Source organism: Myotis myotis, unplaced genomic scaffold, assembly GCF_014108235.1.
Source record: "Myotis myotis isolate mMyoMyo1 unplaced genomic scaffold, mMyoMyo1.p scaffold_m19_p_18, whole genome shotgun sequence".
In the NCBI taxonomy this organism is placed as follows: domain Eukaryota; kingdom Metazoa; phylum Chordata; class Mammalia; order Chiroptera; family Vespertilionidae; genus Myotis; species Myotis myotis.
Genome location: NW_023416322.1, coordinates 37661261 through 37687634, shown reverse-complemented (window position 1 = coordinate 37687634; position 26374 = coordinate 37661261). Strand labels below are relative to the sequence as shown.

General features: G+C 55.3%; 2 protein-coding genes across 5 annotated transcripts in view; both read left to right on the top strand.

Annotated features, from left to right (window-relative positions):
* AHCYL1 (adenosylhomocysteinase like 1) overlaps positions 1-6778 on the top strand; it is a 32108-nt gene extending 25330 nt beyond the window's left edge. For 2 of the 3 annotated variants that reach the window (XM_036344105.1, XM_036344107.1), the window contains exons 9-17: positions 92-155; positions 1161-1249; positions 1573-1643; positions 2119-2213; positions 2300-2398; positions 2789-2857; positions 2989-3067; positions 4169-4289; positions 4799-6778. In XM_036344105.1, coding sequence (XP_036199998.1) covers positions 92-155; positions 1161-1249; positions 1573-1643; positions 2119-2213; positions 2300-2398; positions 2789-2857; positions 2989-3067; positions 4169-4289; positions 4799-4805 — 694 coding nt within the window. In that variant the 3' untranslated portion in view covers positions 4806-6778. Of the gene's footprint in view, positions 1-91; positions 156-1160; positions 1250-1572; positions 1644-2118; positions 2214-2299; positions 2399-2788; positions 2858-2988; positions 3068-4168; positions 4294-4798 lie in introns of those variants that run through there. The other variant, XM_036344106.1, reaches the window with a different exon arrangement.
* A 2858-nt stretch (positions 6779-9636) lies between these two features.
* On the top strand, positions 9637-25948 carry STRIP1 (striatin interacting protein 1). Of its 2 annotated transcripts, none has more exons than XM_036344103.1 (21): positions 9637-9848; positions 12825-12894; positions 13635-13709; positions 14131-14265; positions 14353-14473; positions 14660-14728; positions 15646-15752; positions 15858-15985; positions 16342-16524; positions 16840-17057; positions 17993-18058; positions 18182-18245; positions 19513-19584; positions 20055-20129; positions 20262-20359; positions 21558-21684; positions 21874-21974; positions 22719-22785; positions 23218-23322; positions 23872-24076; positions 25022-25948. In XM_036344103.1, exons 1-21 carry the CDS (start codon positions 9669-9671, stop codon positions 25267-25269), a joined length of 2514 nt encoding a protein of 837 aa, XP_036199996.1. In that variant the 5' UTR covers positions 9637-9668; the 3' UTR covers positions 25270-25948. The 2 variants fall into 2 exon arrangements, with proteins under 2 accessions (XP_036199996.1, XP_036199997.1); XM_036344104.1 differs by lacking the exon at positions 9637-9848 and adding an exon at positions 11881-12704.
* The last annotated feature ends 426 nt before the right edge of the window (positions 25949-26374 follow it).

The following is a 26374-nucleotide window of genomic DNA, read 5'->3' as shown; positions in this document are numbered from 1 at the left end:
TTCTTGTGGGCTTGCCCCCCACTTTGAATTCTGTGCGAGGGACTGTGTTTGAGCTAATGGTGTTCGAGTTGAGCCCTGTCTGTCTCCACAGCCTGAAGAGGACCACAGACGTGATGTTTGGTGGGAAGCAGGTGGTGGTGTGTGGCTACGGTGAGGTAACTAGCAGGGCCGCAGTGCCTGTCTTTTCATGGACTTGCCAGAAATGCCACGTGAAGGCTGTGTGCTCCGGGTGGCGTCACTGGCACAGGTTTAAAATACTCTTAGATAATGTATCTCAAAACAATAGCAGAAGTCCTTTATTCAGATTTATGAATGAAGACATATGAAATGAATCAAGTTCAGATGTTACCACTTTGTCTTATGGGATGGAATGTTGGTATCATTTCCCCCATTCTTTTTTTTTTTTAATGTTCTTTATTGATTTCAGAGAGAAAGGGAGAGAGACAGAAACATCAATGATGAGAGAGGACCATTGATTGGCTGCCTCCTGCACACCCCCTGCTGGGGATTGAGCCCACAACCCGGGCATGTGCCCTTGACCAGAATCGAACTCATGACCCTTCAGCCTGCAGGCCGATGTTCTATCCACTGAGACAAACCAGCTAGGGCCATTTCCCCCATTTATAACAACAGCCTGTTTTGAGACTTAATTCAAGGGACTGTGTCGCATTTTAGCCCCGCAAGCACCTGGCAGTGGAGTGAGGGGTGGAATCCAACTGGCACAGAGTTGCCTGTCTCTAAGCTAGGGTGGGTGAAGGGGATTGCGTTGTCATCAGCGACAGCCCGCAGAAGTTCCTGTGCTGCTTGGCTGTCCTTGAGTTTAATGCATCTCAAATGAGAGTGACCAGATCTTTCTGGACTAAGAAACTAGAGTTACAGTTGCTCTTCTTGGCCTTGTTTCCCTACTGGTAACACTTTTGTTCCCTTGATCCCATTTCCTGTCCCAAGCCCCGCCCTTGTATGCAGTAGGGAATGTCTGGCTAAGGTCGCAGCATCCATAGTCTGGACCTGTCTCCACTCTGCCTGGGTGGGAGCCTTCGTGCCAGGGCTCTCGAGATGATGGGTGACTTCAGGGCGTTAGTTCCCGCCTCCCACAGACCTGCTGCCTGGTGCCCAGGCCCTGGTGGACCTGAGGCCTGACGCTCTCTCATGTTCTCTAGGTGGGGAAGGGCTGCTGTGCTGCTCTCAAGGCCCTCGGAGCCATCGTCTACATCACAGAGATCGACCCCATCTGTGCTCTGCAGGCCTGGTAAGCACGGTGCTCCGTTCACCCCGCGTGCTTTGTTTCTGAGAGTCCGTGAGTGATCGCATGAACCATTCCCTGCAGAGTCCTCAGAGGAGGAGGCTGGGGTCGCCCTGTCTCTCCCGTGCAATCCCAGGGCCTCTTCGCTTCCTGGGTGGAATCTTGGGGAGCCTGAGGAGGCCAGTGGGTGTCGTTGAGCATAGTTGTCACTCACCGTCCCTGTGGGGTGGCACTGGATCTGACTTCAGAAAGGAACTTCTAGTCTCGGTTAGTGGCAGCTTCCGGCCCCTGCCCCCTGGCTTTGCTCAGTGTCCTTCCTGTTCTTCCAGCATGGATGGGTTCCGGGTGGTAAAGCTCAGTGAAGTCATCCGGCAAGTGGACGTGGTGATCACCTGCACAGGTGAGTGTCGTGCTGTCCTGCGGGAGTGCTCACTCGGGCTGTCCCCACGGTGGTCAGACTGACTTCACTTACCGAGGCCGCGCTCGGGGTCAGGGCTCTGAACTGGAGGAGCTCTCAGAGCCTTGGCACGTCCTCAGAACAAAGAGCTCTCCCCGTGCCCTAACCGGTTTGGCTCGGTGGATAGAGCGTCGGCCTGCGGACTGAAGGGTCCCGGGTTCGATTCCGGCCAAGGGCATGTACCTTGGTTGCGGGCACATCCCCAGTGGGAGGTGTGCAAGAGGCAGCTGATCGGTGGTTCGTGCACTGCGCGGTCTTACCACCAATAACGTCGCCCGAAGAGCTGTTCGTTATGCAACGTACATGTCTTTTCTCATGTACGTGCCCTTTAATGCCAGTGAGCCTCCTCTCCACGTTCTCACTGACAGCTCCCAGCGCCTTGTTCTGCATCTCTTCAGCCGCCTGCCTTTACTTTCAGGAAACAAGAACGTAGTGACGCGGGAGCATCTGGACCGCATGAAAAACAGTTGTATCGTGTGCAACATGGGCCACTCCAACACGGAAATTGACGTGGTGAGGCTTCTCACGCATGTCCCACTGGGCCTTTGCCCTCTTCCTTCCCACGAGCCATTCAGCCACCTGTGCTGTCTGCCTTTCAGACCAGCCTGCGCACCCCGGAGCTGACATGGGAGCGGGTCCGTTCTCAGGTGGACCATGTCATCTGGCCCGACGGCAAGCGCGTCGTCCTGCTGGCAGAGGTATGCCTGGCGGGGCTGCGCCAGAGCCGTGCTCGCCTGGAGCTAGATCCTGGGGGAGTCGGGGAGGGCGTAAACAGTGGGCCTGTTTCCCGAGCCTCTGTCTTTGCATAGCGATGTGTTTCTCAAATGGTCTGGTCCCCAAAGTAGAATCACTCACAGAACTATCTACTTTTGACTAAGTAACACACTGCTTCCTGGCCGCAACTGAGTCTTCGGCTTGTCAGACTCAGGACTTGCAGAAAGCAAGACACACCTGGCCTGGAAGGGGAACTCTTCCTCCACCAGCTGAGTCCAGGGCGGAAAGGGCCCTCCTGCATTTGCATGACTGGCTGATTTTGGCACTTGCGATGGGACAGCACCCTCACCCAGGGCTCCCTTTTCCCTCCCCAGGGCCGCCTGCTCAACCTGAGCTGCTCCACAGTCCCCACCTTTGTGCTGTCCATCACGGCTACCACACAGGTACGTGACATCATGCCTCTTGTCCTGCACTGCGACGAGTGGACGGGCCCAGAGCAGTGGTCCCGGGAGAGGGCCCTGCTGTGTCGCCGTCTGCGCAGGGTTTGTGTTTTTGACCCTCTCCTCCCACTTAGGCTTTGGCACTGATAGAGCTCTATAATGCACCCGAGGGACGCTACAAGCAAGACGTGTACTTGCTGCCCAAGAAAATGGGTGAGTGAAACCCATAGAAACCCCTGTTGGTCCCGGCCTGTGACGTGGTTTGGTCAAATGAGCACCGTGGAAGGCATGGGAGCCAGAGCAGGTTCTAGTCCCTGTTCTCACACTGAGGCTTTGGGCCTCAGGACAAGTTCTAATCTCCATGAGCCTCGGTTTGTTTGTTTTTCGATCAGTAAAGTGAGAATAATACTGCATACATTGCAGAATGTAGTGAGAATTCTAGCGACTGAGTAGAAGTGCTCAGCACACAGGGTGTGGGCAGGTGCTCTTCCTCTGCGCAGCCTAGGAAGTCCAGTAAACTTCCCGGTCTGCCGCTGAGTGCAGGTTGGACCACAGTGAGAAGCAGCGAACAAAGGTGGGCTTTACTGTCCTGCTCTGTGTAGCTCTGCAAACAGCCTCTTGTCATCCAGGGGACAGCTGTGCTGTGTTCGTGTGACATTGTACATCTCTCCAGTTCTTTACCTTCCTGAATTGTGGTGCCCATCCCCCCAACTATAACTGATCAGCCCAGTTGGTCAGTCCTCTTAAAGCTAAAAAACTTCTGGTTCTCATCACCTCCAATAGCTTACCTGAGATTGTTGTTGTTTTTTTAAATCATATTCATATATGGTATAGCCCAGGAAGTTTATCATGGAAAACTAATGTTTGTGCCAGCGGCCTTAGAAACGCCAGGTCCTAAGATTAGAGGCCTTGGTGGATCTGACCCTAAGTAAATGTTGGTGACACAAGGCCCTTTTGAGTGTCCCGGTGCCCACTGTGATTCATTGAGTGACTTTAGTCCGGTTAGGGAAGTTGCTACAGTGGTCCATGCCACTGAGGTGAGGCCAAAGCTTTGCCAGAGAAGGACGGGGAGGTCCAGGTCTTCCCGTGTTGCCATCCCGGAGGTGGCTTTCCAGACGCACTCTGGCTAGACTGGGAGACGTTCCCTGCCTAGAAAGGCAGCCGAGGGTTGTAAGCACATTTTCAAGTTGTAGAGTCTCCCGAAGGTATTCTGTCCCTTGTCCGTTATCATGAAGCTTCAGATGGAAGTCGGGAGGGCATACCCCAAGAGGCATGTCTGAAACGGAGTCTGCTCCCGCCCCTTGTTCTTCCTAGATGAGTACGTTGCCAGCTTGCACCTGCCATCATTTGATGCCCACCTGACAGAGCTGACAGATGACCAAGCAAAATATCTGGGACTCAACAAAAATGGGCCATTCAAACCCAATTATTACAGGTAACTTGGGGGAAAGCAAGTGAAAAAGCTCTTTTCCCCGATATTAAACCAAGACGACTGCCAGCTTCCTTAACTAAACCTAACGTCCTACCTGATTTGGACAAGTTCAGGAACTCTGCCCGCACTAACGGGGTAGGCAGAGAAATGCTATCTCTCTCAGCAAATGTAAAGAGTAAAGGTTTCCTAAAATTTTGGAGCTTGGGCCTCACCCCTAGGGATTCTGATACAGTTGGTCTGGGATGGGGCCAGGCTTGTTTTGTAAAAGCTCCCAGATTGTTCTAATGTGCAGTCAGTGTTGAAAACCACTGACTCCTGTTATCATGGAGCAGGAGATGAGACCAGAGATGGCATTGTCAGCAACGGGGGGAAGCACAGGGAAGCGTGATTCTTGGGGAGCGACTGCAGGGACCCAGCCTGGCCGGGAGGGACCCAGGCAGTGTGTCTGGTCCTGATTCTCCGGGACTCCCACGAGGAAGACACAGTGCTAAGTCATCCATCTCTCTTTACAGATACTAATGGACCATGTTGCCAAGGACCAGTCCACGTGAACCATACAACTCGACAAGAAATTTTTTAAAATAACTTTTATTTTCTTTTTATTCCTTTCCTCTTGGTGTTTTTTTTCTTTCTTTCTTTCTATAATTTCATTCTTGTTTTTTCATCTCATCATCCAAGTTCTGCAGACGACACAGGAACTTGCTTCATGGCTCTTTAGGTGAAACTGAGGTTCAGGGGTCCTCACCCTAGTCAGAAAAGGAGGATTTTATTCTCCCAGCCCAGAAAGGGGGTCTTTCTTTACCATTTCTGGGGACTTTAGTCTTAACTGGGTACCTTACTCACAGGAAATGTAAGGTGCCTTCTAGGTGGAACAATCTGCAATGTCTAAATTGCCTTAAGAGCCCACTTCTTAGCTGCTGAATCAGTGCTCTTTGACTTCTTCAGAGGAGCAGGGATGGGACCTACCAGCCAGGTAGGCCAGTCGTAGGTGGTGCATGTCAGTTCCCCCCTAGATGTCCCAGCCCTGTCTCCTGTGTGAAGGTGGTGTGTCTGGTTCAGATACGTGCACAGTGAGTGTTGCTTGTTGAGATCCAATAGGCCCACGTGGATTAGTACAGCCCTTCCTCCACGCCCACCAGACTTTCTCATTTTTCACATTTTTAACCAGACTGCACTCTATTAAGTTGAATTCTGTACCCCAGCATTTATTTCTGTTGTACCAAAAAAGTAAGACACATGTTTAGTGTTAACGCTGAGAAACTGCTTGGGTGGCTAGTTGGTATCAGTGTTTCTTTTAAAGCTTTGGCGTTAAGAGGGCAGAGTTGAGTCAAGAGCAATGTGGGTCTCAAACTCTGTTAAATCCCTGTTTCTAGCCCACAGTTATAGCTTCGGCAGTCTGGGCCCATAACAGCCAATTCTTGCAGCTCTGCCCTATACAGCTTGTGCTGAAGGCGAATTTCTTGAACCGTTACTCAGTATAAAGCACTGAGCTCTATCTTTAGGATTTATCCCTCAAGAGCACATTTCTGGTCAGCTATGCTTCTGCAACCTAACATATTTAAAGGGAGGTAGAGTGGGGGGATATATCCACATTGGGCCACGGTGAGGGAAGGCCAGCCCCGGATAACTTTCTGGGACTTCAAGCCCCATATAACATTAGTTTTGCAGAAGTGGTACCACTTTTGATTGACAAGTGTCACAAAAACTTTCTGAACTAAGATCTTAAATGGGCAGCTTGTGCGGAGAGAAAGTGATCAGCCGCGCCGGCTCGCGCTCTGAACTCCTCAACGAGGCTCTTGCAGCCACAGAGCTGCATCCCTGTGCCGTGCACCTGCTCCAGCGTCTCTGCATGGTCATGTGAGCTTTAGGTCGCGCGCTTTAAGTATATACGCCCCAGGACCCTGAATCCTCAACTCGCTCTGGCCTGTGACCCTTCAAAACTGGGCCAGGATTAGTGCGAGGTGCTAGGAATTGCCGTCTCTCGCGCCATTGATCAGAGAGACAGACATTAAAACAGGAATATCATACCAGGGGACAATGGTCTTGCCAAACTTTTTTCCTTTTCCTCTCCTGTTTCTTCCCATTCCTTGCCAGTGTGACCATGCTTGCTTCTCTGTAGATGTTAACGGTTCCAGCCCTTTCCCAGGGCATGTAACCAGCCAATCAGAACACCACATCCTTTAGGGGAAGTAACCTGGCCAACAGGGGTGTCCAGCTCTGCTGGAGGGAAGGGGCCCAGGTCCTACTGCCCTCTGGGCCGCCCCTGCTCCCAGATCTATTACTGTGTCCATAGGAATAATAGGTAAGGGCTCCGTCTTTGTCAAGCCATGTAACAAGGACACTGTGGGGAAATGTCCGGCCCAGAGGGAGCATGTGGAGAGCAACTTGGGAGGAACAAGTTTATTTTGTACTGAGTGATTTTTAATGAATGCAATATTAATCCTTGCAGATGAGCAATAATCATTAAAGTCAATTAAAATGATAAGACCATCTTGGAAGTCTGTGTCATTCTTGGTCGAACAGCAAAGCTTCATTAGAACCTGTTTTCTAGGCTGGGACCAGTCCTCTGATTGTTCTGGATGGTGATCCTCTGACCTTGCTTACCTCTCACCCCGCTGAGCTTTAACCATGGCTCTCCACTTCAACCACCAGGTGGCACATTTTCTCACGTCTGGTGTGTCACACACGATCTCTGGCCAATGATAATGAAATATAAGTCCACAACCCCTTTCTGAACCCCTGTGTTTTGAAATTGAGAGTATTTCTGACTTTTAGGAAATATACAATATATTAGATAATACCTACTAAGGGAATGTGGAGGACCATTCCATATCAAGTGTGTGAATATTTATTCAGTTAAGTGTATTAAGTGTACAGAATAAGGGATAAATAACTAATAGCCACCCATCAGTTCAGATGAGGTTTTGCTGCCAAATTAATTTTTGCCAAACAGTAGGAAAAGTTTTTTGATTTTTAGAATTTTTTTTAATTTTGGAGTTGTGGATAAAGGCTTGTAGCTCTCAAATAATTAGAGTTACATTCATGTGTGGTGTGTGGCTCCATCCTATATGTCTTACACAATTAGCATGCTTGATCCTCACAATCCCATGAGGTAGGTACTACTGTTATCCCCATTTTATAGATGGGAAAATTGAGACAGTACGGTGAAGTAATTTGCTCAAAGGTACGCAACTCTTCACTTGGTAGAGCTGGAATTAACCCAGATAGTCAGACTCCAAGATCCATGCTTCACACTGGCCTATATCGATTCTAGGAAACAGCCCCAAACCAGGTGCTAGTATTGAAGTTACATATGAAGTTGGTTTAAAATATATTCCCGGATCCTGTCTCTGCAGAGTAACCGTGCAGTTGATAGAGCTAGGATTTGACCCCAACGTCTTTCTGGCTCTCGGGGCCCTTCTCCTGTGACCTTAAGGCTCCCCAAGGGTACTTTCAGGATGTCATTTCTCAGCAAAATTCTTTTAGCAGAAGAAATGGTGTGGACAGGAAGACCCAAACTGCCAATGCCATGACTTTCTTCATGCTTCCTGCGTAGTCCTGACAACCCAGAGAGCCTGCTATCTCCTAGTGCACCACGCTCTGCTTCCCAACGCCAGAGCCCACTTACACTTCACCCACTCGTGGGCCCTAAGATTCACTGATGCGCAGTTGGGCCTTTGTGCTCTGGATTTGGCTGGCATTTTTAAGGATACAGTTCAGGATCTATTACTAGAAGTGAAATTACTGAACCAAAATCTTCTCTGTTCTAAATATAGCCAAAACAGCATAGGGTCTTTAAGGTCTGAACTCCCTGCCAGGTAACAGGCTGTGGTAGGTCAGTCTTAGAACTTGACTAAACTACAGTTATTATAACTAGATGTCAGTTGTGTGGGATTTGCTGACTTTATCTGCGAAGCCTCAGCATTGGTCCTTTCCCTGAAAATTCCTTAGTTTTTCCAATGAACTTGGTCCAGCCCAGCTGGGATGAAATGCGTATTTACATGAAAGAACCTACTGGGAGGGACCCAGACAGAAATCATACAAAAGTTGCATCACAGAGACTCCAGGAATTGAGCTGGGGGTGTGGAGAGCCAAGCAAGATGAGGTTCTGGAGAGACAGATGGACAGCGTGCCTTGAAGGACTTCACAGCACAGTAACGCAGCTGCTACACGTCACCGCCAAGAGGTCCAGTGAGCATCTCAAACTGGACATGTCCGAAACAAATTTTGATGTTCCCCATAAGCCAGTTTTTCTTTCTCCCAGATTTCCCTATTTTTATAAGCAATACAACCACACACCCAGTTTCTCAAGCCAAAAATCTAGGACTCGTTCTTTCTTCCTCTCCAGCCTCTGAGCGTCCTGTCGCATCTACGTACACAATATAGAAATATGGCAACCCAGTGCTCCACCCCATGCAAACCACCACCATTTCCATCTGTAACCGCCTCACCTGTCCTCAACCTCATCCGCTCTTGCAGCTCTTCGGTCTCTTCTCCTAAAGACATCAGACCACAACACCTCCCCGGTAACACCTCCACCGGCTTCCCATCTCACTCAGAATGAATTTCAAACGCCTTTCCATGCCCTGCAAGACCCTGCCATCCCCTGGCCTTCCCTCCTGCAAGACTTCCCGGCTCATTCGTTCCTGTCCCTAACCTCAGGCCTCTCTCTCTCTCTCTCTCTCTCTCTCTCTCTCTCTCTCTCTCTCTCTCTCTCTCTCTCTCTCTCTCTCTCTCTCTCATTCAAGATCACACCCTGGGCTTCCCCTCCCTGGGCGGACGACCTAACAGAGCCAGGCCCCCTCCCTCCTCTCGGCTGCTTTTGTTTCTTCCCTGCACCCATTTCTCTCACATCTATCTGTGCTCCTTGTCTCCCACAGGGACTATGTGGTGCAATTAACCAAATATAGAGGAGACATTAAAGGAGACATTTATTGTCAAATAGATGATGAATGAGTGCTTGTCAGAGCTCTGTTTTATTGATTCATTTAACATATCGACCCCTTGTGAAGTAAATTCCCTGGAGGCTGGGACCGTGTTCCTTTTGTTCACTATGTCCCCCTAAGCGCTGAACAGGACTGTAAAAGTGACAAATGCAACGAAAGCCATGTTAAAGGAAGTTGGGGGACAACTGAAATGACTGAAGGAACTGAGGGATAAAGGACACCGAAGCTGGGACTGAAATAAGTGGAAACCAGAAGGACCGAAAAAGGTGAGGCGTCAGGCAGAGGAAATCTCGCGAGGTGTTGGGCAGCCAAGATGGCGGCGGCCCTTGGCGCCACACCTAATATGGCGGCCGGGGAGCGTTCCTGGGAGAAATCTCGCGAGAGTGGCACCGCGGCTCCTGTGCGGGAATTGAGCTGGGGGTGTGGAACAGCCAAGATGGAGCCCGCAGCCGGCAGCCCCGGCCCGCTGATCATGAACAACAAGCAGCCTCAGCCGCCGCCGCCGCCGCCGCCCGCCACGGCGCAGCCGCCGCCCGGGGCCCCGCGGGCCGGCGCGGGCCTCCTGCCGGGGGGCAAAGCCCGAGAGTTCAACCGCAACCAGCGCAAAGACTCGGAGGTCAGGAGCTCGGGGGGCGAGGCTAGCCGGCGGCGGGGGGCGCGGGCCCGCGCCGCTCTCGGGTCCACGCTGGGTTCGCGGAGGGCCGGGCGGGACCTGGCAGCGGAGTTGTCATTTCACAGCGACGGGGGCAGCACGGGAGGCGGCGCCCCGGGTCGGAGGCGTGAAGCCGGGTCCGCGCCCCGAGCTCCCCGCCCGGGAGAGCCGCCGGGAGCCTGTGGCTGCTCGTTCGCTCCTCCCGCGCCGGAGCTGTGACCGCGCCCTCGGAGCCCCAGCCTCTGGGGGGCCGCCCCCCGCCCCGGCTCGGGGGCCAGAGTCGGGGGCCCGCGTGCGCCCCGGGGGGCCGGGCGGCTGACCCCGACCCCGGCCCTCTCTGCGCTGTTCCCGCGGGCGCGCGGCGCTGTGGCCGGCGAGTGCGGCGGGGACGGGGCCGCGGAGCCGGACGGGGCCCGTGACCACCGATAGCACCACGGCGCCCGGAGGTAGCGAGAGCGGGAGGGGGACCTTCCATCCGAGCCGAGCCGGGCAGGGGCAGGGTCGGCCCCGCTGCGACGGCACCTGGAGGTCGGGGGGCCCCGGTGCGCCCCGAGCTGAACGGTCCAAGATGAGAAATGCCCATTAGTAAACCGGGGTGAGGGCTCGGCGTTCCCTGCTCTCCGGCCGGGGGGCCGCGCCTCCCCTGCCGCAGGCACCGTAGCCTGGAGCCGCCTCGTCGCCTCGCCCGAGTGGAGTTCCTCCCACCGCCGCCCCGGAGGATTCATGAATGAGGCGCTCCCGTCGCCGCGCGCGGGGCTCCTTCCCGGCGCGTTCCCAGAGCCCTTCTGCGCGGGCGCCCCGCGGGCGCGGAGGGACGGGAGGGCGCCTCGCTGTCCGGCGTGGGCACCGGCCTGTGGGGACCGAGGGCACCACCCGAGACCTGCGAAGGCCGGCCCTGGTTCTGCTGGCTCGTGCAGCCTCCGGTGCTAGTAAAGCATGTCCTAGCCTGGCAGGTCCAAGCGGACACTCCCCTGCGCTCAGGGCGTTACTGGAAAAGCACGGAAACCACCTCTGAGGAGCCCTTGCAGAGGCTGGCGGGGGGCGTGGGAGCGGCGGGGTGGCCCGCCGTCATCCTGAGAGGACTCGCAGTTTGCAGAGAGCTTTGCGTTTTCCTTCAGCAGCCGAATGCTCAAATCAGTGCCCTCCGACGCATTTACATTTTCCTTCCTCCCCTTTCATTTCCATTTGGGCGCAACTCAAGGCAGGGCAGTCCGTGAGCACATCTGAGCCGAGAGACCTGTGTTCCTAGAGATGCGCACGCTGTCTCGGCTGGTGCTGTCTCGGCTGGTGCTGTCTCGGCTGGTTCGGCTGGTGCTGTCTCGGCTGGTGCTGTCTCGGCTGGTGCTGTCTCGGCTGGTGCTGTCTCGGCTGGTGCTGTCTCGGCTGGCGCTGTCTCGGCTGGTGCTGTCTCGGCTGGTTCGGCTGGTGCTGTCTCGGCTGGTGCTGTCTCGGCTGGTGCTGTCTCGGCTGGTGCTGTCTCGGCTGGTGCTGTCTCGGCTGGTGCTGTCTCGGCTGGTTCGGCTGGTGCTGTCTCGGCTGGTGCTGTCTCGGCTGGTGCTGTCTCGGCTGGTTCGGCTGGTGCTGTCTCGGCTGGTTCGGCTGGTGCTGTCTCGGCTGGTGCTGTCTCGGCTGGTTCTCGGCTGGTTCTCGGCTGGTTCTCTGGTTCTCGGGGCTGGGAGCCGGGGCAGGGCCTGGCGGACCCGGCGGCACTGCTGGGAGCCCGCCCTGTGCTGCCCAACTTTCATTAGTGCCCGAAAGCCTCCGGGCAGCCCTGGCCGGTTCGGCTCAGCGGATAGAGCGTCGGCCTGTGGACTGAGGGGTCAAGTTTGATTCCCAGTCAGGGCACATGTCCTGGTTGCGGGCTCAATGATTCTCTCTCATCATTGATGTTACCATCTCTCCCTCTCCTTTCCTCTCTGAAATAAATTTTAAAAATATATATTTTTTTAAATGAAAAGAAGGGTCCCAGGTTTGATTCTGGCAACCAATTAATGTCTCTCAAATCAGTATTTCTCTCTCTGCGTCTCTCCCCCTCCCTTCTACTCTCTCTAAAAATGACTGGAAAAGTCTCCTCGAGTGAGGATTAACAACAAAAACCTTCCAGGTAGATTAGGGTCACCTCCCATTGGATAAATGAAGAGCTGAAGTTCAGAACCTTGTGAACGTGTGCCCTGTTGCCTCTGACTAGGAAGGGGAGTTCATGTCACCCAGTGTTTGTGGGCACGTTACCGCGTTTCGTGGGCGGGCGGCCCTTGTCTTCCCACGGAGCTTGTAGCTAGGCCTGAGGACGTCACCTGTGTCTCCACGGCCTCTTCCCAGACGGCTGTTCTCAGCGGTCACCTGTCCCCAGGAGTGAAATGACTCTTTGTCACACTCTCTCCGGTGGGGGGGGGGGAGCCATTCTGTCCAGCTGCTGCCTTCCTGTTGGTTCTCACTGAAATTTGAGAGAAGGGCAGGGAGGCTGAGGGGGTCGATATCCGTGCTGCCCTGGCTGGTGATAGCCCACTAGCCAGAGAGAAGTGAGGCTGCCGGAATCGGCACCAGATGGAGTGAATGGTCATTCCCTGCATGGAGTGCATAGAAGCTTGTGTTCATTCATCCAGCAAGCAGTTATCTGAGTAGACTATTCACTCACTCACTCATTCATGGCAAGTAGTGCTGGGCACTGTGGAATCCATGGTGAGCAAAATGGACAATGTTCCGCCTCTCAGGGAACTTGCAGTCCCCAGCAGGCAGCATTCGCCCCTGCCCCTGTAGCACTGTGAGGTACAGGTGCTCCGAAGGAGACGTGCAAGTGCCGGAGCCCGGGAGACGAATGCGGTAAAACATCGGGAGAGTGGCGGCCGTGGTGTCCTTAGCACAGCAGTGTCTCTGGAAGCACGCGTGTTTCTTCCTTTGGGAAGCAGCGACCTTGGGTATCATCTCTCCTGTTATCAACAGGGCTATTCCGAGTCTCCGGACCTGGAGTTTGAGTATGCTGACACGGACAAGTGGGCGGCCGAGCTCTCAGGTAAAGATAGACCTCTGTGTTCTTTGGGGTGTTTCTGCCTTATTGGTCTTTAATAAAATTAAGAGTGAATGCCATTTTGGAGTCCACTTCCCCCCCTAGTTAGTCTCAGTTAGTAATGATGTCTATAAAACAGGTTAACTACCGGGTCCAGCCTGTGTGTCTCATAGCTTTGGCCTGTCCTTTACTTTAATGAAGCATCTCTGGGTGGTCGGCTCAGCTGGCTGTGGCCCAGTCCCAGTGTGGACAGAGGTGCTCCTGGGCCGTACGCGGTCCCTGACGGGTCTCTCCGAGGGCAGTGAGTGGTGAGGAATGCAAGCAGTGGGTGCTTGCGGCTGCGCACATCTGTCGCTGCCCCCGCTGCTCCTGTGTAACGTGAGGTTGCCCTGAGCTGCTCCACAGGCTTTGGGGCACAGTACTCTTCAAAAGGTAACAGCCACTGAGAGACACGTTTGTGATGGCAGTTGGCCACTGGCATGGCCCGCTGGGGTCCATGTGCACCAGGTGGGGCCACCCTGCATCTAGGCTGCGCTGGCATTCTGGGTCGGCTGCAGGGACAGTCAGCTTTCTCTCCGTCCTGTTCACCAGAACACTAAGACCCTAGTCGTTACAGAACATAGTCCAGGAGTGACAGCAACTCGGGACGGAGTTGGGCCGGGAAGCAGACGCTTTGCCTTCTCTGCGGCGTGTGAGCCCCGGTGTGGGATGTGGACACAGAGCTGATGAGACTTTGTTCTTGCCAGAGCTTTACAGCTACACGGAGGGGCCAGAATTCCTGATGAACCGAAAATGCTTCGAGGAGGACTTCCGCCTCCATGGTGAGATGGTTCCCTCCACATCGGGGTTCCTTTCACCCGTGTCATGAGAGCTGCAGGGTTCCTCCTAGTCATCTCCATGACCTCAGTCATCCCGGACGGCCTGCAAAGTCGGCTGAGGCCTGACTGTGCCAGGCCAGATGTGCCATTCAGGGTGGGCTTGCAAGTCCTCTGATGGTGGCTTTTCAGATTGTGAGTCTCAGGAAAAAACGAAACTTGATGTGATTAAAATTGCAGCAAAAATAGCATCGTTTCAGTCTGGAAAGTCAGGTTCCTAGGGCAGTGGGGGGACCTTAGCCCTATGGGGAGAGTGACTGGCTCTCTGAGCTCTGTCCCGAGGCAGGCCTGCATTTGGTGGCTTAGCTGGTGCCGGGCCGTGGTGAGGCTGTCTGGCCTCAGGTGGAACTGGCCTCTTGCCCTGCAGTGACCGATAAGAAGTGGACCGAGCTGGACACCAACCAGCACCGGACCCACGCCATGAGGCTCCTGGACGGCCTGGAAGTCACTGCCAGGGAGAAGAGACTCAGGGTGGCCCGGGCCATTCTCTACGTTGCCCAAGGTACCCAGTGGACCCCCGGGCGCCGGCCCCTTCAGTGACCTGGCCGGTCGGATGCGGGCGGGGCTCTGAGCTGTGCCCTGTCTGCAGGCACCTTTGGGGAGTGCAGCTCAGAGGCGGAGGTGCAGGCCTGGATGCGCTACAACGTCTTCCTGCTCCTGGAGGTGGGCACGTTCCATGCGCTGGTGGAGCTGCTGAACATGGAAATAGAGTGAGTCCCAAGGGGCCCGAGCAGGAGTGGACGGGGGACAGGGGAGCTTATGGAACTAGTCTTGAGGGTCTGGTCCAGGGCCTGAGTCTAAGCACATGTCACAGTGTTTTATCCCCGGTGGGGCAGCCCTTGTCAAGGGGACCCTCTCTTCCCTCTGGGGCAGCACTGACTCCGTCTCTCCTGCAGCAACAGCGCCGCCTGCAGCAGCGCAGTGAGGAAGCCAGCCATCTCCCTGGCTGACAGCACAGACCTCAGGTGAGGCCGGTAGCCTGAGCAGTGCCAGAGCAGGGCTTGGGGCGTCCTTGGGTTTTCTCGGTGTGGGCCCTGTACGCGTCCTTCTCACACACTCACCTGGGGTGTGATGGGCCTTGTACGCATCCTTCTCACACACTCACCTGGGGTGTGATGGGCTTGGGGTGGGATCAGTCAGCCCTGCTGGGGGCTCTCTCTGGCGGGGCTCTGGGTTGAGTCTCCTAGTGGAAATCATGTGATAGAACCACAGTTCTGAGAACGCCATGGGCCTTTCTATTGGATGGAATGCTGGATGCCACTCCTCACGTTCCCACCTTCTCGCACCCAGCTGCCCCACCTGCGTAGGGTTAGTCCTGACAGTTCAAGACGCTCATGGCTGCACAAGAAGTAATCGCAGCTGCTCAAGAGCAAGAGCACCTCCCCATCTGTGAGGAGGAGAACCTGTCTCTGTGCCTTTGGAAGTTTCCAGACTGGGGGTTGGTGGTGTCCTCGCTGTAGTTAGGGTCCCGGGCATCACGCTGCGCGCTCCTGATTCGCACCCTCCGCGGTAAACACATCCTGTTCTCACCTCCACCCTGTTCTCTCCCACCGTTGGGTCTTTTTCATTCCAGGAAGCTCAAGGCAGTAAATTTTGTGGCCATTGTTCACATTAACCCATTCAGCAGCCATTTGCCAAGCACCTGCTTTGAGCGAGCACTTTGCTAGACATCGAAATACAGAACAGATCGGGTCCCCCTTAGCAACATGAGACGGAAAGAAGCCCGCATGCTCTGTGGGACGCTCAGTTTCCTGGCGGTTACAGCCCTCCCATCTGCCAGCCTTGGTGCCCAGGCTTTTCTCGTGTCAGTGGGCGTGAGGAAGCCAGGGCGCTCCCTTGACCCTCCCCCCATTCCGCCCTGTTATCGGCCCCCCGCCCCCAGGGTCCTGCTCAACATCATGTACCTGATTGTGGAGACCGTCCACCAGGAGTGTGAGGGCGATAAGGCCGAGTGGAGGACCATGCGCCAGACCTTCAGGGCCGAGCTGGGTAGGACCCCGGGGTCCTGTCCCGAGGCCCCTCCTGGCGCTGAGGCTGGGGGGCTTGGGGGGGGCCTGTCCCTGCGTGTGCTCCTGACGCCGTGGCCGCCTCCAGGTTCCCCGCTTTACAACAACGAGCCGTTCGCCATCATGCTGTTTGGGATGGTGACCAAATTTTGCAGTGGCCACGCCCCTCACTTCCCCATGAAGAAGGTTCTCTTGCTGCTTTGGAAGACAGTACTGGTGAGCGCCTCCTGGAAGGGGAAGCCAGGGGACAGGGCCGGAGAGGGGCTTGGACCACTACTCTCCTTGGGGTCACCCTCCCTTTCAGAATGGGCCAGCCCTGTGGAGCTTGCAGGTGAGGCTCTCCAGTCTGCCTTTTTACATGAAGAGCATGGCAGACAGAGAGCTGAGCGTGTGTGCACTAGGCTCGGTCAGCCCGTTTCTCCTCTCCCTTCCCAGCCTCACTGAACTCTCCTGGGGTGGATATAGTCCCTTGTTCAGAGGTCGAAAGGGTCTCTGTAAAGATGTCATGGGTGCTCTCGCGCCTGGCACAGCCTGTGGGTGTGTTGACCCCGGCCTGCTCCCATCTGATGCAGTGCACGCTGGGCGGCTTTGAGGAGCTGCAGAGCATGAAGGCCGAGAAGCGCACCATGCTGGGCCTGCCCCCGCTGCCTGAGGACAGCATCAAAGTGATCCGCAACATGAGGGCCGCCTCGCCGCCCGCGTCTGCCTCCGACCTGATCGAGCAGCAGCAGAAACGGGGCCGGCGGGAGCACAAGGTGAGGGCGACAGGTCCCTGCAGCTCCCAAGGTTCTCCGCACACAGTGGCCTGGTCCCTGGACAAGCTCGGCTGGGAATGGCCTCTGAACGGCTGGTCAGGTGAAGGCCTCCAGGCAGGGACACTGTCCCCAGTGCAGAGTCCCAGCTTACCGTGGGTCTCAGGAAGGACTGGGGCAAGGAATGATTTGTCATCTGGTCCCAACCTTGACTTCCTGTCTGGTTTCTCAGTGCCCTTTCTGTGTCGCAGCCTCTGTGGCTTCCTCGGCCTTTTCTGGTTCCTCAGTTGGCTCTCCTCTGCTCTCCCCCGACTCCAGGCGCTGATAAAGCAGGACAACCTGGACGCCTTCAACGAGCGGGACCCCTACAAGGCCGACGACTCTCGAGAAGAGGAAGAAGAGAACGATGACGACAACAGCCTGGAGGGGGAGACGTTCCCCCTCGAGCGGGACGAAGTGATGCCTCCCCCACTACAGCACCCCCAGACTGACAGGATTACCTGCCCAAAGGGGCTCCCATGGGCGCCCAAGGTCAGGTGAGTCTCAGACCTTCGGAAAGCTCTTGGCCTGAAACCAGGGCCCTCACACCCACAGGCGTGGCACCTGGCCTGGGTCATGTGAGGTCCTCTGCTGGGACAGGCTGGGCTGAGGCTCTTAAAGTCCCCTGTGCTGACCCGGGTCTCGGGGGCTGGCCGGGCTGGCCTTGCACAAAGAGGCCCTTGTGTGCTCTGGAGTGGTAATCGGAGCTCGCTCTTGGGTAGACATGGTAACTAGTGAAGGGCGTGGGAAAATGAGAACAAGGACATTTAAGTGACCCATCACCACCACCCTGGGGTTGTACATGGTTAACAGAAGAGTTACAGGTTAAGGAAGAGCTCCTTTAGAGCCGGAATTCAGATATTGAGATGTATGTGCATGAAGCAGCGGGCGGGAGGCACCTTGATGTATAGAAATGGTGTCTGTTTGAAATGGCTCCAGCTTAAGAAGTAGGTGGACATGTGAGAGGACATAGAAGTCATTTTCTCCAGGTACAGCCCCAGTTTTCCGTGATCCGTGTTGGGAAAACACACACGTCTTCAGAAAATGCAGGATACTCTGATGGTTTGACAGGAAAATATGACTCATGAAAAAAATCAGTAGCTTATAGCTCTCGTTGTAAAAATTTTAAGTGTATGAGGAGTTCTGTTGACAAAGGTCTTAATATCTGAATAAAATATGCTTTTAATTCAATGTATCACTTTAATTTTACAAGTACCGTAAACAAGTTACACATAATGTAATTGCAGGTCATTGATTCAACATTATGAAGGACATTAAAATAGTCTTGAAGGTTTCAGGGGGTTTTTCCATAAAGAAAAACAGTTGAGGGAGACCTTTTCTTCTGTCTCCACAATTTCTGGATGTTCTGTATCTTATTAACCATGACACCTTGAAATAACATTTAGTAAAAGCCTTGCTCTCTCTCGGGCAGAGAGAAAGACATTGAGATGTTCCTCGAGTCCAGCCGCAGCAAATTCATAGGTTACACTCTGGGCAGGTGAGTGTGATCTGAGCTCCTTTTGAAGAAAAGTAACGAGAAATCCACCCCCTTGGCCTTTGGTGTTTGGGGACCCAGGCGGATTGATGTCTGCGCTTAACACAGGGCCTTCTTATCCTCCAGCGACACGAACACAGTGGTGGGGCTGCCCAGGCCAATCCACGAAAGCATCAAGACTCTGAAACAGGTCGGTGGTGTGGGTGAGCTTCTGGCCTAGTTTGGTCCCAAGTGAGTGAAGTGAGATCGGCCCCTTGGGAGAAGCCATTTAGACTGTTGTCGGCCTGAAGGAGCCTGGGCTGGAGGCATGAGTGGACAGTGGCAGTTCCTCTCAGCAGTTCTTCGTAAATTCTGATTCTAGCTGAGCTTTGGTTGGGGACTTAACTGGTGGCTCATTCAAGATCATATTACCTGACAGTTGTTGGAGTTTTAGGGGCCCACTAAATAGCCCCATTTCCTTACTCAAGTTCTAAGGCGATTGAGATAGAGGAGTAGGCAGGTGGAGATAGAAACGCCAGCTTTGAGGCTGGCAGAGACGTTAGAGACTGAGGCGAAGGGCACAGCAGCCATAGGTGTCCCAGCCCTGCCTTCCCGAATGAGGCAGACTCCCCCACCCAGAGCCAGGCCGTGCTGGAGCCCACCAGGCCTGCTCGAGGAGCAGAGGCGCGCACAGGCTTTTGTTCAAGAGAAAAGCAAAAGGGGTGGGCTTAGCATGTCCTGTTCCTCTGCCCAGTCGGCCAGGCCGGGTGTGTGGGAAGGGCAGGGGTGTATTGCACATCCACGTCCTCCACGGGGAAGGAACACCAAGAGTCGGAAAGAGGTGTCTCCCTAACAACCCATCTGGAGTGTAAATGTCTATGTTTTTGGAACATATTTCTGAAATGTTTAGTACTGAGTGGGCCCCATGCTTTTTGAGTACTTGATTCTGAATACTTGAGTACTTGATTCTGCTTGGACTAATTTTTCTATAGCTGTCTGAAAGCCCCCTTCTCTCCCTTAATTTGCTTTTTTCTAATCTCTTGTGTGCTTTTTACACTGGTTTTAAGAGGCAAGTGCTGTCTGGCTGATGTGGCTCAGTGGTTGAGCATCGACCTATGAATAAGGAGGTCATGGTTCAATTCCCAATCAGGGCACATGCCCAAGTTGCAGGCTCAGTCCTAGTAGAGGGTGCTGAGAAGGCAACTGATCACATCATTGGTGTTTCTATTTCTCTGTCACATCATTGGTGTTTCTATTTCTCTCCCCCTCTCTCTTTCCTTCTGAAATCAATAAAAATATTTTTAAAAGCAATTGCTCACTTAGGAAAGTATTTTGGGTTCAGGAGGTTAGTTAGGGATCTTTGTGGAGTTCCCTCTTGGAGAAGATTGTTTGAAGAAGTTGCCCGGGTCTTTGCCAGGGTGTGGGGCGTGCAGCCAGAGAGTGGGAGCTGTTCCCAGCGCCTCTTCCCTTCTCCCCAGCACAAGTACACGTCGATCGCGGAGGTCCAGGCGCAGATGGAGGAGGAGTTCCTTCGCTCTCCTCTTTCAGGGGTGAGTTGGGACCTTTCTCAGCAAACAGGATCCCTCCGCTCTTTCCAGGCGCAGTGCTGGGCCTAGACCACGAAGCTGCCTGGTCCTACCCTCGTGCTCCCCCTGCAGGGGTGGCTTACGGGTGCCGGGGTGGCTTACGGGTGCCGGGGCGAAGAGCACAGGCTCTGAGCCAGTCACCACCTCTGAATCCAGCGCCACCACTCTGGGTGGCAACTTCGCAGGAGACTGGATCTGTTTGTGCTTCAGTTTCCTCACCTGTGAGATGGGATAATAATCACACCCTCTTCAGAGTGTAGTGAGGACTGATGGGCTCACTACAAGGAAAGTGCCTGCACGTTGTCAGTCAGGTGTGCTGTCACTATCTGCATGGTTGTTTACATCAGTGCTTACAGCTCCTCCTCCAGCCAACGAGTCAGTTGGCTCAGGAGACTGTCAGGACTGGGCTTGTATCTCTACCCTTGTGGTCAAAGGGAGAAGAGGAAGTGGAGCAAGTCCCTGCAGAAACCCTCTACCAAGGCCTGCTCCCCAGCCTGCCCCAGTACATGGTGAGTCCCTCCTCAGGCTCCAGCCTGCCTGCCAGTGCCCCCAGTCCCTCCTGAGTGCCCTGCCCCCGGGCCCCTGCGGAGGGACCACCTCTCCGGGCTGAGGCCTGCACCTGGGCGCTCCTGTCCTCCCAGATCGCGCTGCTGAAGATCCTGCTGGCTGCAGCCCCCACCTCCAAAGCCAAAACCGACTCGATCAACATCCTGGCCGACGTCCTGCCTGAGGAGATGCCGTGAGTACCGTCGCCCCTGTGCGTGGAGCAGGTGGGGCAACAGAACGGGGCCGTGTCTCCCTTTCAGTCCCCAGGTTTGGGAGGTTGCTTCCTTTTTTGATTCAACTTCTCTGCAGGTTAAGTTGAGGGTATTCCTAGCTCAGAAGAAAAGTAAGTACTGGGTTAAATATCTCGATTTGCTGCTTGGGGAGAAGGTCAGCCCAGCCGGCCTGGACTCCAGTGTAGGCTCTGCCCTGAGTGGATGCCTGAGTGACCGGGAGAGTCCTCATCCCTCTGCAGAGTGAGCTGGGCTGGGGCAGCCTTTCCCCACCCCCCAGCTGTGCGGCTGGGACATCAGGACGGGGAGACGCAGCTTCTGGACACCGTGCCAGCCAGCAGCACAGCACCCGGCCTGCGGGCCTTTGTGAGCGCCTCAGGTGACAGTGAAGTCCTCAGGGCGCTTCCTCCCTGGGGCACTGACCGCCTCTGTTGGATGTGAGGACAAACCGAGATTGTGTTCTACTTTGAGAGGGACGTGGCCTTGACCTGGCCTCCTGCCTGCCCGCTCCTCCCGCCCAGCTCCCTGGTGGCAGGGCTCCTTGAGTCTGGGGTGAAAGGCAGGTGAGGCTGGAGGCAGGGCTTGGCTAATACCAAAGGGGGTGTCAGAACACTGGGCCATTGTAATGGTCCTTGGAAAGGGGGTTCCTGAGTCAAATACGGTGCCTCCTCTTAAAAGACTGACAGTGAGAAGTCTGGAGTCAAGAAACTGATTTAAGTGTCTGATCACTATGTTATACACCTGGAATGAGTATAATATTGTATCGAGTGTAACTGAAAAATAAATTCAAAGAAAAGAGAAACTGATTTAACTCAATGCTTCCTAAGTTTTCCCCATGACATGGAGTGTGCCATGTGGTGGTATTCTATAGAGCATGCGCGAGAACACAGTCCCTGTAGTGGCAGAAGCTTAGGGGGATCTTGAGAAGTTCAGTGGAGGAAAGGCAGGGAAATAGGCTAAGGATGTGTTTAGAATCACAGGAAAAGAATTATGCTGAGCTTGGGAGCTGAGAGGGAGGAGCCCTGGGCCCGACCTGAGATGTCCACGGCTCGGGGGTGGAGTGGGAGCCTTTGCCCAGAGAAGGCTCAGGACTCCCGTCTCCTGTGAGCACCTTGGAGGGCGCTGAACAAGCTGCGGGCTCACCCGGCCGTTGTGTTTCAGCACCACAGTGTTGCAGAGCATGAAGCTGGGCGTGGATGTGAACCGCCACAAAGAGGTCATTGTCAAGGCCATTTCCGCTGTCCTGCTGCTGCTGCTCAAGCACTTCAAGTTGAACCACATCTACCAGGTACCTGCCAGGCCTCCTTCCTGTCCACTGGCCACGGCCTGGCAGTGCTGTCCTCCAGCCCTGAAGACGGAGGCCTTGGCCTTCAAACGTTCTGACTCAGTCTTCCAGCCGAGGCCTTCTCTCCCGGGAGGAAAGACAGGAGAGGCGGGCGGCCCCGCAGGCGTGCTCATTGTCTTCTGTTGGTTTCAGTTTGAATACATGGCCCAGCACCTGGTGTTTGCCAACTGCATCCCTTTGATTCTAAAGTTCTTCAATCAAAACATCATGTCCTACATCACTGCCAAGAACAGGTGACAGGGACCCGGGCTCAGGAGGGGGGCACGGGGCCAGATGGCAGGCCTCCCAGGTAGCCGCTCCCCCTGAACCCACTCAGCACCTCTCGGCCAGCACTCTGCCAGGCTTCTCAGAGGTGACTGAAGCAGGTCCCTGCCTGTGGAAAACACCGGTATGTCAAATCTGAGTCTAGCCATCTAGTGACCCGTGACTCGGCCTGTGCCTGGGTGGGAGGGGTCTCATCCTGGGCTCCAGTACAGCCCTCACTGTCCCGTGCCTTTTAAATTTAATTAATTAATTAATTTTGAGGAGGCCAGCCAGGCTGCCTGCTCTCCCTAGGGAGCTCAGCCATATGCGCTGTCATGCCCTGTCTGCTGACTCCTAGCCCCCATCCCTCTTACCTGGTGCCACCTGTACTTGGCAGTGCCTGCTCATCAGTGTGGTACATCACAGGACAAGTTATCAGCCGACACTGTCTCCCGATGGGCTTGGCATACACTCATTGACTTAAGAAGTCTCCCCCAGCCCAGGTGCATGGCTGCGGGGAAAGCAGGGTCTCCACCCCTTACAGTGTCAGGCTGGTCTCTGGCCAGGGGGACCCTACAGTTTCTCTGGGAGCAGGTGCTTCCTCATCTTAGAGCTGGAAACCAGGGTGGTGCAGGCAAGGTAGATCCCACTTGCATCCCAACAAGGGAGGGAGGAGAGCAGAGCCAGACCCAGCCTTGCTCATGGTGGGCGCCGGCCTGCCCTTGCCCTCACAGCATTTCCGTCCTGGATTACCCTCACTGCGTGGTGCACGAGCTGCCAGAGCTGACTGCCGAGAGTCTGGTGAGTGGCCAGGCTCTACTGGCTGTCCCTTTGGTGTGAGGGTGGGTGGTGCAGAGCCTGGCTCCCCCACCTGGGATGGAGGTGTCTTCACAGATGAGGTCCTGTCAAGTGCCTGGCTTTTAAAGCACTAATTGCATACAAGGGCGGGGAGGGACCTTGTCGGGCAGAAAGATTGGGGGTTAGGGATTCCTTTGTTGGGAGCATGGTTTTCAGGGGCTGATGACCCAGCGCTCACCAGGCCGAGTTGCTTCTCCCCCCCTCGCTGGGACTCTGTGGGCACAGCTCTGAGGGATGGAGTTTCCCGGGGGCTGAGGAGAGGAGTGGGTGCCGGCACAGGCAGGGAGACCTGCAGGTCCGAGGTCATGCATGTGCCACCCTGGAAGCTGCTGAGCCCCTGCCCTGAGGGTCATGGTTCCTGGGCTTTCCCTGCAGGAAGCAGGCGACAATAACCAGTTTTGCTGGAGGAACCTCTTTTCTTGTATCAATCTCCTCCGGATCTTGAACAAGCTGACCAAGTGGAAGCACTCAAGAACGATGGTGAGTCAGCGCGGTCAGCGTGGGCCCTGTGACAGTGCCACGGCCGTCCTCCCCTGAGCAGGAGCCGGGGCCCGGGGTGGGCTCGCTGCTGCGGCTGTGTCCTTCCTCCTCACTTTGCTGCAGCCGCACCCATGTATTTTAAGGACTGATTCCTGGTTCCTTGACAAGTTGAACTGGGGGCTGGAACCACTCCACTCACAGGAGGGCCTCCTCTCAATCCAGGGTCTGGGAGTCCACCTTACCCCGCACCTGTGGATGCCTGTGGGTGGGGAGGGCCGGGAATCCTCGGAAACTGTAGGGACATGCACATAGCTGTATTTCCGAAGGAATTCATAGCTTTCTTCAGATTCCAAAACGACTCACAATTAGGGTGGTCAGCGGTTCTGGTTTGCCTGGGACTTGGTGATTTTAGCAGTGAAGTTCCGCGTCCCAGCAAACCCCTCAGTCTGGAGAAAGCTGGGACAGTTGGTTACCCTGCCCATGACCGCAAACGGGGTGAGCAGCGGCTGGTGATGCAGGCATTATTTGTGCCCGCCTGTGCCCTTCCAGATGCTGGTGGTGTTCAAGTCCGCCCCCATCCTGAAGCGGGCCCTGAAGGTGAAGCAGGCCATGATGCAGCTGTACGTGCTGAAGCTGCTCAAGGTGCAGACCAAGTACCTGGGGCGGCAGTGGCGCAAGAGCAACATGAAGACCATGTCTGCCATCTACCAGAAGGTGCGGCACCGGCTCAACGACGACTGGGCCTATGGCAACGGTGAGGCCCGCAAGCGGGTGGGTGCAGTGGGGGTCGGGCCCTGAGGAGCGTGAGGAAGGACCTTGAGAAGCTGCCCTTGAGACTCGGTGTCTGATCATCCCCATTCCTCTGTCTCCCCCTCGAAGTTCTGCCTTTTCCAGAAATTGTCATAAGTCTCTCTTCCGTATTTTCTCTCCCCCCTGCCCACAAGTTCTCTCAGCTTGAGTGCGGGCACCTCCGAGGAAGGGCCTTCACTGGCCTCCGATTGCCCTTGGAATTAGAGCCAAGCTCTCACACGTGGCATATGAGGCCCACACTCTTCCCTCCTCCTTCCCTCCTTCCCTTCCTCCCCTTCTCTAACCGGACCCAGCTTCTCTGCAGCCCAGCCTGGCACTCCGGGTCTCTGGGCACACGGGGCACTCAATCTGTGCACATAGCCTGTGCGCCCCTTCTGTGCCTTCTGGCAGGGTGCCTCCCTCGCAAACACCCCCAACTCTTCCGTGTCCACGTGTTTCTTTTCCTCTGGGCAGCCGCCTCGGCCTCCTGGGCAGAGTGGGTTCTTCTAGGTGTCCGTGGCCACGCTGCCGCATCATTTCAGTTCCTGGCCCAGCGCCCCGTGACTTCATGCCTGGGCAGGGAATCGAGAGAATGAGCTAATGAGGGACCTGCACGCTCCTCTGATCCAGAGAGCCAGGGACAAGGTGGCTTTCAGAGCAGTGGGTCATACCTGTGCCTCCTGTCTAGATCCACTCGGCCACAGTGCGGCCTCCTCTGTAGATCTGGCTTTTTCCTGTCACCTGACTTTCCCTTGTATCCAGGAAAGAAGTCCTGTCAGTGTTGCTGAGGATGGGGCTTGGAAGTTGGCATCGAGTCAAGTGGGGGAGAGGCCTGGCCCTTAACTTGTGAGTGCCAGGGGAGCTGCCGGGACGGCCTCGCTCCTGACCATGTCTTCCTGCTTTGTCCCAGACCTGGATGCCCGGCCTTGGGACTTCCAAGCGGAGGAGTGTGCCCTCCGTGCCAACATTGAACGCTTCAACGCCCGGCGCTATGACCGGGCCCACAGCAACCCCGACTTCCTGCCTGTGGACAACTGCCTGCAGAGCGTCCTGGGCCAGCGGGTGGACCTCCCTGAGGACTTCCAGATGAACTACGACCTCTGGTTAGAAAGGGAGGTTTTCTCCAAGCCCATTTCCTGGGAAGAGCTGCTGCAGTGAGGCTCCTGGAGGGGACCCAACAGGAAAGGTGATGTGTCGAGGTGCCCAGGGCCTGTCCTGGTTCATTGCAGTGCGCCCAGCCCCCTCCAGGTGGCAGCACCACCTCACTGTGCCCTCCCCAGACAGCTCTGGGCTTGGCCTCTGGTTGGTCCCAGCATCTTGCCTGGGAGCGTCATCTCTGCTTGCCACCCTCTCTCCATTTCTCCTCCTTCCTCTCGGACATGGTTGGTTGCAGCTCATTTCTCATTCAGCCCAAGGCTGGGGAAAGCTTGGATAGGCTGGGAACCCATCGCGTCTGAATGTCGGGGCTCACGCTGACTCTTCTGGAGACAGGCAGATCCTTGGCAGCCAGCTTGCCACGGAGGACGCTTAGCATTGGGGCCGGGGCCAAACAGTCAGAGTCCTGGTTTTGCTTTGGGGGTGTCTGGTGTCACCCCAGCCTCCCGCTGAGTTTCCTCCAGAAGCAGTTGCAGAGGCTCCTGCGGCTCCCTCAGCACGGGGTTGGGACAGGGTGGGGTGGGAAGAGAAGCTTCCCTTAGCCGGAGGTGCCCTCTCCCTCTGGATCTTCGAGGGTCTGTAAATATCTATATATAAACCTGTGTGTGTTCTCTTGTGTCACGGGGTTTTTAATGTGTTTGTGTATTCTGTTTACATTAAAAGGAAGTAAAAGTAATCCCAATGGCCTCGTCTGCAGAAAGTGTGGTCCCTGAATATGTCCTCCAGGTCTAGAAATGGGATTCTTGCCAGGCTGCCTGCCCTCCCCTCTGTGGGGCACTCCTCCAGAGTGTTCTCCCGCCCCCATCTGGAGTTGCCCACTCCAGGTCTCTGGGTTGCGGGGTGACACATCCTGCGCCCCTGGGTTTGATGGCATGCGGTAGGAGCTCCAGGCTTCTCAGGATCACAGTCCTGAGCTGGCCTCAGAGCCTGGGCGTGTCTGCCTCCTCCTCACTCTGTCTGCGGCTCTGCTTCTGGGATCTCCCCCTCCTGTTGCTGATAAAGGAGCACCCTCTCCAGAACTGCTGGAAGCTCGCCTGGCTCACCCGCAGACCGGGTGTGGGAGGTTCCGTCTCGGGCTCTTGACTTACAAAGGAAACGTGTTCTGGGG